This window comes from Bombina bombina, chromosome 2, assembly GCF_027579735.1.
Source record: "Bombina bombina isolate aBomBom1 chromosome 2, aBomBom1.pri, whole genome shotgun sequence".
Taxonomy (NCBI): Eukaryota; Metazoa; Chordata; class Amphibia; order Anura; family Bombinatoridae; genus Bombina; species Bombina bombina.
Window position 1 is genome coordinate 15803100 of NC_069500.1, and position 13783 is coordinate 15816882.

The 13783-nt window shown below is 39.4% G+C and overlaps 1 protein-coding gene across 1 annotated transcript in view; it reads right to left on the reverse strand.

The window, feature by feature from the left end:
- The window catches only part of LOC128646843 (sushi domain-containing protein 1), a 377381-nt gene that overhangs the window by 111094 nt on the left and 252504 nt on the right, over positions 1-13783 (reverse strand). Inside the window, exon 6 of the mRNA XM_053699643.1 lies at positions 5321-5510. Coding sequence (XP_053555618.1) covers positions 5321-5510 — 190 coding nt within the window. The remainder of the gene's footprint in view (positions 1-5320; positions 5511-13783) is intronic.

Below are 13783 nucleotides of genomic sequence, written 5' to 3' on the forward strand. Positions count from 1 at the left end.
TGTAAATAGTACATAGAGTGAATGAACATAAATTGGAAAGAGCCACTCATGGGCCCCTGTTGAAAAACCTCATTTTTTTTGTTTTTTAGGATAATATAATGTCAAACTCCCTTACTGGAAAATGGGTTTATGTTGAAACATTGGAACACCTCCATAGAATTAGCTAGCAGCTAAGTTAAAATAGCATGCGTAGGTGACACACATTAGCGATCAGACCTGCTGATCTAGACAGGATATATGAACGCATTCCTAATGTATTATGAAGGGTTAGGTTCTAAGAGAGTATTCAATAGTTGTGATGCAGGTGCGGTATAGACGAGATGAACCGCCTTGTTAGTTTCCCTGGAGTAGGGAATACATTATTATAGAGAGGGGAGGGGAGGGGGGGGGGGGAGGTAGGATTTTTCATGCTTTCAGGATTATCTCACCATTTAGGAGCAAGAGAACGAAATAAAATGCACTTAGAACTATCTTCACTATATAAAACATGAACAGGGAGAGTTTAAACATGCAATAGTAAGCTATGCAAATACAATGTAAGGAAATATACTACATTATAGATACTAGTAGTGAGAGAGCTATACCGAAAACTATGTAGCAGGGTATATTAAGAAATGTGATATGAAATGAAAGGGGGAATTAAATCAAAATGAACGGAGTCAGGGACTAGGGTTCTCATTCTATCTGACCTTAGCAAGTAGGGCCAGTCATAAGTATATACAGTGTTAGGCCAGGTTTGATATATACCCCATTATCTACAGGAAATACTGTCCCCAGAACGGCAGGTGCGAATCAACAGTTACATTACAGTCATGCATGCCAAGTTAGAGATAGACTTCTCGGTTGCTGCTTCTTATTTTAAGTGTAAGATTAGGGACTCATAGAAGAGGTAAATAGGATTACCTATAGTACATATAATAGTAGCATCAATGAGTCTAGCATGCAGTAATAGGCCAAGTAACAGAGACACAGGGGGTAGTGAAATAATGTTTAGTATCTCAATAAGATGGCTAAATTTAAGTTGTAGAATGTATTACGCTAGAGATTGTTAGAAGGTGCAAGCTGCCCAACAATCCTAAACATATATGTTATTTTTATGGACTTGAAGATCCTGTTAAACTCTAATAGGTGATGCCTATCTCTAGATAGAATTAGGGAGCTGCAGGTTTTAATTGTAGTGCCTACCTCGCTTACTAACATAGCTATGTATGGGTATCTAACGCAATTGAATCCTCTTCTAACAAGCTAGAATGCCTACCTAGTTATAAAAAGATAGAAATAACTTCAGCATTTCAGGCATAATGATCAATTAGGCTTTCTGAGTTAAACAGAGAGATTTAGGATTTTCCACACACTCATAGACCTTGCTGTCAAGACACGGGCCCTATGTCCAAACAGCAAGCAAGCACTCAACTTTCTCTCAATTAATTAAATAATATTTTACTATGCCTATTATGTTAAGTGAGGGATCTAAGTTAATAGAACCTAAGCTGGAAGACAATCTAATAAGTCATACTAGTGAACTGTAGGCATATAGATATGTAGGCATCAGAACATGTAAAACACATTGTGAACATCAACAACGTAAAACAGGGTTAACACAAGGCTAATAAACAGATGGGAAAAGCAAGAATTATCAATGAGACTAACATTTAACAATCGTATAGCGATCTAAGCTTATGTCCCAATGTATAATCAGTTGGATAGAAATCGCTCAGTACGGGCAATCTAGTAAATACCCTGCTTGTCTCTAGCTTGTCCTGAAACATATTTCCGTAGAAGGTTATGAGCCAGAGACAGGGAGGCAGTTATGCTTTTAGTCCCTTAGCCAATACCTATTTTAAGGCTTCTCTGCGGCTGAGTAGTTAGGCGTCCATGACCCCTTGTAGCTCTCTGCAGCCAGAAGGAGTGAAGCAGGTAACCCTGTTGTCTTGTGAAAGAAAACTGTTGCAATGTTGTCTGCTCACTCAGGCTCATCAGCGGAATACCAGGAGTGATAGGGTGGCAGTTAGCGCTAATGACAATATGGCCCTTTATACCTGCTTGGAAACTTAGACTTCCTCTCTCAGCCAAAACGGTCATGCGGGTAAAATCCTTAGGTATGAGGTGCTGTGTGGTCGCGTTGGTAGCTGAGGGCTCGCAATTAATCTCCTCTGCCTCACGGAAGATCTCGGATGTGGCTGATACAGAGCTGGCGACCCGTGGGGAATGCTGGATCCCCGGTGCTTCCCTGCAGGTAGTGTCCGCCTCGTCTGGGCTTGAAGACAATGCTGTCTGGGCTTTGCACAACTCCGCCGACTCAGCATTTCCAGCGAGAGCGGCAGCTAGCTTATTATGATGTCGGATTAGAAGTTTGTTAAGCTCCACAAGTAACTGGTGGGTATCAGCCATAATAGCTGCTTGTTTGCGAAAGTGGTAAGATGGCCGCCGTCTTTAGAAAGTGAGAGTAGATTCATTAAGTTTGAACCACATCCGGCAGTGAAATTACAGAGGTAAACAACCTCCAATCATCATTTAAGAGTTTGTAGAAATCGACTCACAATGGTAAAGGTTCCCTTTGTATAACAATACAGGCGTTTTTAGATGCCACGTAGTTAGAGGTAACAGTCATGGCCGCCATCAATGTGCTATATTCCAGCGCCTAGACTCACTTTTAAATTATTGCGCTGACAGGGAGATGCGATCCTCTCATTGTTCTGATATCAGGTAGTTAACCCATAGCTTCTCAGACCCTAATTTACACTTTGGTTGTTATTCTAGTGTAGTTTTTGTACATTTAGACCCGGAGCTCCATGATCATGCGACTGCTCCTCTAGGCTGTTGGCTCCGCCCCCCCAACAGCAGACTATTTGGATCCTTTTTTTTTTTTTAATTCTTTAAAAATTTCAAAGGAGATTATTTCCATCAAGCCTAGACTTAGAGCATACATCCGTAGAACAAGGCTCTAACCAAAAGACTCTGTAAGCTGTAACAGGGAAACCTGAAACCTATGCTCCCATTTTGATAACTTAAAGGGAAGAATTTGAAACCAAGGAATTAGCCAATTTGAAAGCCTTTATCATATCCTGGATTTTATCCAGGGGAGTTTCTGACTTAATAAAGATATTATTCATCTGAGACTGAGAATTTTCTCTCATTTAATGCCGAAGTATCTCCCTCTAACAGGGAAGAATCATTCGGAATAGCAACTACTGAATCCAGCGCCTAAAACAATTGAAAATAATTCCTCTAGTAATGTTATCTTCCATGTGGGAAAAACATAGGATGCAAGAGATGCAGAGAAAACTCAGGAGTATGAGAGGAAGCGCAGGGCACTGCATGAGGGCCATAACATTTTGTGGACACTATAGGTTTAAAAGGAGAAGGTTCAGAAAAAAAGAGTGTAAATTTTTTAATAAAAATTGACACAAAAAAAAAACTGTACTGTCTCTTTAAATATTAAAAGTAACTTCTTATTTCTGTGTGCAGAAACAATCCAATTAGTATGTTAACATTGCTGTTAATAGACATCGCCATGTACACTAAAGAAGCAATGTCTTGTGCAGCAATTCCATATGAAAATTGCAGGAAACCGCAGAGCACTGCATGTGGGCCATAAAAATTTTTGGGACACTATAGGAGAAATTTGTGGCATGGATTGACCAGTGTCAAAAGACTCCTAAACAGCAATCACTTTAGAAGGAGTATATATAATAACAATTGACACATAAAAAATGTTACTGTCTCTTTAAATCTTAAAGTAACATTATCTTTTGTGTGCTTTGGTTCCATCCTAAGTTACAAAGGATGAATTAGACAAAACAACTGAAATTATTTTAATAAAAATAACAGATAAAAAAAAAAAACGTTACTGTCTCTTTAACTTTTAAAAGCAACATTATTTTCCGTGTGCTTACATTTCAAACTGTCACCTTTTCATTATGCGTGCAGGATTGAAATAAATTAGTAACCAAACATTTGCAGGACCTACTGAACCTCAGCTATTGTACTGAGGTGCCCATCTATCCAAGGTATAAATGCCATAAAACTCAGAAACTGCATTTTTAAACCGTTTGAAATTTTCATAGTGCTAACTGCACCTGCATAAAGCAATGAAAACACTAAAAAGCTAATTTAAATTCTCTGCCCTCTGGTATCGTAATGGAGGTGGAGAGCGCAATCCAACACATAACTCCGCCCCTCATGGGCGTGGCAGCACTCCATCTCCCAGCACCCTGATTGACTGCCTTGAGATAGAGAAAATGAGCCTAAAAACGTCTCCAAAGGCAACTCCGCCCATCGTGGGCGTCACAGTACTCAATCTCCCGGTCGCCATTAAGATTTTATAGATCGGACACCGGGAGCTAGAATAACTATACAAAATGTGATAAATTGGAGCCAAGTATGCTACTGCATGTCAGGTAGCTCTAGCGCCCCAAAAGAGGGACCCAAAACACTTCTTCCTGAGATCTCTATTATAATGTCCCAAGTGATTGATGTCCCCGAGTATCGCCACATAAATTTTCTTTAGCCCCAGTGCCTGTCAAAAACTGAGTTGTCGTAGGATCCCCTCCCCTATATAAGACTAGGAAGTTAACGTCCTAATACCAGAGATATATCTCAATCAAGTGCCCCACTTCCTCTGAGGTTCCTAGACCCGGACTAAAAAGTTGGTACTTACCTTTGTATTCTGCCCGACAGCAGGGCAGCTCAGCAGGTTTAGGAGGTCCACTCCCTCCCATAGCCCTGTGGAAAATCATATGCCTGAGTTAAATGTGCTTAGGCTATCAGGATAAGGGCAGCATAAATGTATAGGAGGTGCAGTGAGAATTATGTCCCACCAGTTCCTATTGCTCTAAAGCCACCAATAGCTCTACTGTAGAGAATGATATGGACTACGGCTACACCCTAGAACAAAGCAGCACTCTCTGGCACTACTTTAAAAATAATAAACTCTTGATTGAAGAATATTTTCTAACACCTCACATTACCTCTTCCTATCACTAACGTAGGCAAAGAGAATGACTGGAGTGGGAGGGAAGGGAGGTGATATTTAACAGCTCTACTGTGGTGCTCTTTGCCTCTTCCTGCTGACCAGGAGGTGAATATCCCATTAGTAATTAAGATGATCGGTGGACTCATTGTGTCTTAAAAAAGAAATGGTTTATTCAGCACATGTACATCTATTTTCCAAAAAAACAAAAGATCTGTAATACATTTTGAAACATTTTTTTGAATATCAAACATGTTATTTTATGTTTACTTGGTCCTTTAACTGTGCAGCTTATAATAAATACTGTATATCTTGTATTACAGGATAGTTACCCATGATCCTCCTTACCTGCAATAGGGGTCTCATAACTCCAGACTGCAGGTGTTCCAGCTCCAGCTGATGTAGAACCGCTAAGTGTTATGGTGTAGTTTGTTCCGTACTTGAGTGGGATTTTATATTCAGTTACAGTTGCATTAAACCAATAAGATTCTTCTTCAGAGAAGGAGCCATTGTAATCTCTCTGGGCTGTGATATTCAGCTAAAATATAAAGTATTGCTGTGTATAACAATAGTCTGCATGGTCATTGGTGCTAATATAAAAAGGACACTTTGCATCTGGGCAATCAATTATTCAGGTTATGAGACTATTGACCACTCAGAAATGGCCCCTAGTCCAGACACATAATTAAGCACAAACACACACTTGCCTCACAATTATAAATATAAACGTACATATATATACATACATCATAACCAAATGAGATCATACACAACAAAATATAAATACATGCACAAATATGCACAAACAAACGGCTAGATTATGAGTTTTTATATTATGAGGGGTGCGGTACTAACTTTCACGTTATTGTCACCGCTCACTTACCTACAGCGCTGGTATTACAGGTTTCCCTAAACCTAATGTTAAAAGACAAGAAGTGAGCGTAGAGCAAAATTGTGCTCCATACCGCACTCCAATACCAGCGCTGCTTAAGTCAGCGTTGAGCTGGTTGTACGTGCTTGTGCATGATTTCCCCATAGACATCAATGGGGAGAGCCGGCTGAAAAAAAGCCTAACAGCTGCAAAAAAGCAGCGTAAAGCTCAATAACGCAGCCCCATTGATTCCTATGGGGAAACTAAAGTTATGTTTACACCTAGCACCCTAACATGAACCCCGAGTCTAAACACCCCTAATCTTACACTTATTAACCCCTATTCTGCCGCCCCCGACATCGCCGACACCTACATTATACTTACTAACCCCTAATCTGACGCCCCGACATCGCCGACACCTACATTATACTTAACCCCTAATCTGCTGCCCCCAACATTGCCAAAACCTACATTATATTTATTAACCCCTAATCTCCCGCCCCCAATGTCGCTACAACCTACCTGCACTTATTAACCCCTAATCTGCCGCCCCCAACGTCGCCGCCACTATAATAAACATTAGTTATGAGTTTTATGCTACGGCGTTGTAGTGTAAAACTCATAACTACTGACTTTCGATTGCATTATGAATCTTGCGGGATAGGCTGTACCTCTCACTTTTTGGCCTAAAAAAAAAAAAAAAAAAACTTGTAATATCGGCGCTATGGAAGTCCCATTGAAAAGAGACTTTACGCAAATTGCGTAAATTAATTTGCGTTACGGCCAAAAAAGTGTGCGGGACAGCTGTACCTACAAGACTCGTAATAGCAGCGGTAGTAAAAAAGCAGCATTATGAGCCTTAACGCTGCTTTTTTACTCATAACGCAAAACTCGTAATCTAGCAGATACTTAGCATTGTACCAAAAAAAACAATAATCATGCACATATATTCTACACATTCTTGTCTACTAAGGGTATTTTTTTTTTTTTTTAAATGTGGAACAGAGTCCTGGGATAATTATTTAACAACTTAGAATTGTAACAAGATGTATTACCACATTCTACAAAAATATGTAACTAAACAGCTGTTTGTTCATTGACATCATCTTAGTCAGCTAAGGCCAAAAAAGATCTGTATTTGCAGCTACAGTATGTATATTATGTTATGAAGTGGTGCAATGGGGCAACTCTTATTTGGTGTGGTATAACTGCACAAATTCTCAATACTGGCCAACAAAACTATATCCTCTGATTCCGATTATTACCAGTGCTTGTATTCACTTTTTAATTAGTGTCATTTACCACAAAGGATAATAATCAAAAATGTATTGATAATGGTCTGGTGGACTGTGTTATCAGGGGTGTAAAGTGTTCATATAAGAGATCTAGAACATTTGGTAACCTTCTTTCACCATCGCAATTACCCAATACCATACAAGACATGGGATCTGGGTTAACCCATAAGGGCATGTTTAGATGTGGGAATAGTAGATGTTGACCTTGTGAGTCAGCTGTAATTTCTGATTCCTTTAAGTCAGAATTTACAGGTACACATTATCAAATTCAGTCCTGTCTGAGCTATAACTCTAGTTTTGTTATTTATGTACTAACGTGCATCTCATGCAAACTACATTACATAGGGTTAACGACAAGGAATATTAGATCCAGGATTCGTGAACATTTATCCACAATTAGTACTGGGAAATCCAAGACCCCATTGGTACAACATTTTGCAAAGGAACACAATAAATCAGATCATACCCTGAGATGACAAGATATAGAGAGGGTGGCACATCCAAAATGGGGGGGGGCAGAATGAAATTATTAAACAAGAGAGATCTGTATTGGATATTTACTTTACAAACTAGGGCACCACTAGGCTTTAACTCTGAATATGATTTGATTAATAATTGGGATTGATTTGTGACTTTGTATGGAACAACTATCCTTTCCTGATCCTCTGTTAAAGGGACAGTCTACAATAGAATTGTTATTGTTTTAAAAGATAGATAATCCCTTTATTACCCATTCCCCAGTTTTGCATAACCAACACAGTTATATTAATATACTTTTAACCAAACATCCAAACAAGCAAAAACTCATTTCAGGGAGGTGGCTTCACCCGCTACTGTGCGGTCACCCCCCCCCCCCGTTATATATTGGGCATCTTGAAACCCTAAGTAAGATACAGACGTATCATTAAAGTAGCTTCCCACTAAAGTCACATTAAAAAAAAGTAGCTTTATTGCACAACCACATACAACAAACCTATTTTCCAGTGATCGTACGCTTGTTGAATGTATAAATATTTTAAAATACGAAGTTTAATTACGTGCAGTAAATAAGGTAGTATTTGTGTTTTATTTTATTAACATCAGTGGGGGCTTTTTGGTTACTGATGCTTTGAGGGTTCTATAACGTCCCAGTAACTAAAGGCATTCCTTAAAGAAACACTTTTTCCGGATTTGGGCCACATTGGATCATGGTACTTGTAGTTTCAGGGAGATTACATTCCATTTGCTGGCATTAGGGAGCCGCTATTACAATCAGGGAGACTCCCTGAACTTCAGGGAGAGTTGGGATGTCTGGTTATATTAATACACATTTTAACTCTGTGATTACCTTGTATCTAAGAACCTTCTGAGAGCCCCCTGATCACATGACTGACTATTATCTATTGACTTGCATTTAGCAGTGTGTTGTGCTAAATCTTAAATCACTTTCTGTGCCTTAACAGTGTTATCTATATGGCCCACATGAACTATCAAGTCTCTTGTTGGGAAAGCAATTTAAAAAGCATGTGATATGAAACAGCCCTCCAGGGCTTAGAAATTAGCATATGAGCCTTCCTAGGTTTAGTTTCAACTAAGAATACCAAGAGAAAAAAGCAAAATTGATGATAAAAGTAGATTGGAAAATTAATTAAAATTATAAGTCCTATCTGAATCATGAAAGTTTAATATTGACTAGACTGTCCCTTTAAGATTAACAACGCATTGAGGAGTATTTTGTTATGATATAGATATTGGTATTTAGTTTATTGTTCCTTTTCTACTAGCAAGATTTGTGTGTAACAATATGTATGGTTTAACATTGTTCTATCCTGTATATATTTATATATACATTATATATATATGCAAATGTCCTTTTTTCTTCTTTCTTTGTAGCTCTGCGTGTTTGGGCTATTAAGTGGCTCCTGGAGGCTGCAGAGCATAGACGGAGGGAGCTTTGACCTCAGGAGGAAGAGGCCCTGTATGAGGTAGGAGGAGCTGGAGGCAAAGTGTTAAAGATGTGGGCTGAGCGGGAAAACCAGCAGATTGTTATTGTAGGAGTAGAGAAAACATCTGATGGTTTTCCTGTCCTGCAGCTGGAGCCCCTAAGGTAATTGCTTGTTCCTTTGGTTAGAGGTCCAAGCACATTAGGGGTTTATCCCCCTCCTTAAGATATTTGAGTCAGGGGAACCTTTCATAAACTATTAATTTTGGGATTTAGTGTGGGCTGTGTATGCTGGGCAGGATTGTGTTTATGCATAGATGTTCTTCACTCTGCTGCATAGGACAGTAGTATAGCTGGCTGTTTTCCCCCTCCCAGGCATAGGGGTTAATAGACATGCAGCCGTGTAAGATTTTGCTTGTGCTCCCCCTTATGATTTGATATCACTAGCGCTTCTCATTTCCCTTACAAGTGGGGTAACTAATGGCAATAGTGGAGGGGGAGAGCGCCTGTCCTCATATGTGGGATTTACATCTGATTTGTGTCCATCAAAGGCTCTGCGTAGCAAGGAAGCATGGCCGAGCAGTCTGCATCCAAACGGCAGCACGGGTTTTTACTGTGCAGTCTCACCGGGTCCCCACGTGGTAGCAGCAGTCCGGGGACAAAGACCACGGGTGTTGATTTGCCACAGGAAGTTTCTTCAGGCTGAGACCTATGACCGATGGAGCCAGGTAGCTGAGCAAACAATTGTGGGGTGTTTTACGTATGCGCTGCCTATATGGAGCGACAGGATCTTTGCAATATGTGAGGTCAGCAACAGCTCCTTTATTTACTGCGTTCCGTTTGACAATTGGGAAGTATTGTAAAATTATTTGTTCTTTTAGATGTGACAATTCAAAGCATTAATTTGGGATAAGCTGCCTTATATTTACACCATTTAGTATAGTTTATGTCACTGAACATATCTATTAATATTTTATAAAAGTACATATTTTATTTACCCCAGGTACAAAATGTGCAGCTGCCCTGGTTGAGAATCTGTTTTAGATGTTGCTTATTGAACCTGTCTGTTTATCAATAGGGTTTGTTACCAGCGCTTACATGTTCCTGACATTTGCATGTGCTATAGAGACTTTTCTCTGTCATTGCAGGGTTTAGATGGCACCTTTTATGTTTGTCGCTGCTACTATACGTAGGAATAAGGGTACGCATAGTGAAGGGAATTTATTTACTCTGGGGCATAGTGCTGTATTTTCCGGAGTATAAAGTGAATTTTTCAAATGCACTCTAATAGAGTTCTATGCTTATGTTTTTTGATTGGCTAAGGGGAGGCCCTATGTGTATACGGCGATGGTAGGGTTAACTTTCACGCCGCTGGTCTTTTGAAGCAATCTTGCTGATCTAGACCTGTGGCAAGTTTAGGGCCTAATATTGTTTTATTTTACAGAAGGGTTTTGTGTTTTTTCTCTTCTCAGGGACAAGTTTTGGTTCTTTAGGGGATATACATATTATATATATAACATATTATATATATATATATATTTATAATCTGCACGTTTATTAATACTAATTGCTTATTAATACTAATTCTCTTGCTGTGTTGTCTTTCATTTTTTGCTCCATTGTTTTGTTTGACATTTTGTGGCAGTTCCATGTATTTTGCCTAAACATTTTGTGGTCAGTCAGGTAGTGGTAAAAAATTGTTATACATTAGCGGGAACAAGGAATGTAGATGATACTCCATGTTGGGGATCTCTTAGCTGTTAGGGGTTATCTCATTTCAGAGGAGGTTTGTTTTGTGTGTTATCTTCTGCTGAAGAAATTTGCTCACATAGGGGTTATACAGACTATATATATATTGTAATTTTGCATTTTACTAACTCTTATGGTGTGCTGGTTTACACTCTCTGCTCTGCCTCAAGAGCGTAGAACGGTTTTGTTTTTATTTCCAGGGATCCCTTTGTTTTGTCTGCCATCTAGTGGCAGCTGGCTGTGATTTGGTATAATTTTCTGTTTTGTTGCCTATGTAGAATGTATGTATGTATATATATATATATATATATATATATATATATATATATATATATATATATATATAGTCAAAGAGAGAGAACAGCACTCCATGAGATAGAACAGAAGCTGGAATAACTTCCATGCATGTTCATTTTTATTGAATTCCTCAGGGTGCCAGTTCTTTTTGCACACTACGCCCCTTCACAGAGAAAAAATATCCTGAAGCATATCAGTCTGACCCTGCCCAATGACAGTCCAGCGCCGAAATACCAGGCAATTCTTCTCTGAACAAGGGAAGCAACAACCCCAGACGATCGTTTCGGCCTTCTATGGGCCTTGTCAGTGAGGTGCAGTTGTATCTCTCTAAGGGCAAGTGTGCATGGAGTCCACGTCTGGTTTCCCCATTACTCTTAGGGTGACCCAAGAATAATTTGCATAAAAAGTCAAAGAGAGAGAACAGCACTCCATAAGATAGAACAGAAGCTGCAATAACTTCCATGCATGTTCATTTTTATTGAATTCCTCAGGGTGCCAGTTCTTTTTGCACACTACGCCCCTTCACAGAGAAAAAATATCCTGAAGCATATCAGTCTGACCCTGCCCAATGACAGTCCAGCGCCGAAATACCAGGCAATTCTTCTCTGAACAAGGGAAGCAACAACCCCAGACGTGGACTCCATGCACACTTGCCCTTAGAGAGATACAACTGCACCTCACTGACGAGGCCCATAGAAGGCCGAAACGATCGTCTGGGGTTGTTGCTTCCCTTGTTCAGAGAAGAATTGCCTGGTATTTCGGCGCTGGACTGTCATTGGGCAGGGTCAGACTGATATGCTTCAGGATATTTTTTCTTTGTGAAAGGGGCATAGTGTGCTAAAAGACTGTGCACCCTGAGGAGTTATTATAAAAATGGACATGCATGGAAGGTTTTTTCCAGCTTCTGTTCTATCTCATGGAGTGCTGTTCTTTCATTGTGTTGTATGTAAATGCTCTTGGGTCACCCTAAGAGTAATGGGGAAACCAGACGTGGACTCCATGCACACTTGCCCTTAGAGAGATACAACTGCACCTCACTGACGAGGCCCATAGAAGGCCGAAACGATCGTCTGGGGTTGTTGCTTCCCTTGTTCAGAGAAGAATTGCCTGGTATTTCGGCGCTGGACTGTCATTGGGCAGGGTCAGACTGATATGCTTCAGGATATTTTTTCTTTGTGAAAGGGGCATAGTGTGCTAAAAGACTGTGCACCCTGAGGAGTTATTATAAAAATGGACATGCATGGAAGGTTTTTTCCAGCTTCTGTTCTATCTCATGGAGTGCTGTTCTTTCATTGTGTTGTATATATATATATATATATATATATATATATATATATATATATATATATATATATATATATATATATATGTTATATGGGTATTTGAGGTCATACAAATATTTCTATAATTTATATTGTTTAATATATACATTGTATGTGTGGTTATATAAAATTATTTTGTTGAGCAATTAATTTTCAATGTTTTGAATCTTATTCATAGGTAGAATTTAATTTAGGATATGGGGATTTTTCTTTTCTCTATGTGGTAGTACGGGTGTGCAAATATTACACTCTGTCATAATGAAGAGAAAACTGCGCTGTCGGTGGCTTACTCCATTCTGTTATTTTGAATCTAGGGACATTAATAGGGTGCTTTATATATCCTATGAGCCCTGCGGTTTGTAGATCACTTTTATAAGTGCGGCCTGCAACGTTAACACTTTGGGTTGGGCCTCTACCCATTTGAGGCCTATATATGTTTCCTTGTGTACCACCTAGATTTATAGCGCTGCGGAATCTGTTGGCACTTTATAAATGAAATCAAAGAGGGGAGCCACTGATGATGAATAAAGTTTTTTATTGTTCAACAGTTATGAAGAGGAAGCATCCCACAATGGCAGAGGGTGAAGCATCAAAGTTTTCAGGTTTCAGCCCTCTGGCCGTAATCATAGCATGGTGCTTTCGAATTACCGAATAATAATGCGGTATTCTCTATATATTTATGATGGCTGTTACAACTTCGGGGATTTTACATTGTATCTTGAGGGGACAGTTTACTTAAAGGGTTTCCCACCCTTAAAGGACCAGTCAATGCTGTAGATTTGCATAATCAACAAATGCATAATCAGAAGACAATGCAATAGCTCTTAGTCTGAACTTCAAATGTGTAGTAGATTTTGTTAAATACATTTCTAAGTTGTGTCTGTTTCCACTCCCCCTGTATCATGTGACAGCCATCAGCCAGTCACAAATGCATATACGTATATGCTGTGAATTCTTGCACATGCTCAGTAGGAGTTGGTGACTCAAAAAGTATGAATATAAAAAGACTGTGCACATGTTGTTAGTGGAAGTAAATTGGGGAGTTGTTTGGAATTGCATGTTGTATCTGAATCATGAAGTTTGGTTTTGACTTGAGTGTCCCTTTAATTAGACTGCAATGATCTATTTTGCTTGCAGGAGTTTATGACATGGTTTGCAGGCATTTTCCTTACCCGGATACGGGCGTATGTAATATTGTATTTCGCCTGTGGTGTCCCACCCATCCTTTATCTTAAGGTTAAGATATGTTAACACAGCTAGGAGAAGACAATAGCACTCCCATTGGGGTATCGAAGGGAGGGGAATACATTTTATTTTCCATGATTCTCTCCATTGGGCTTGATCAGCCGTAATAAC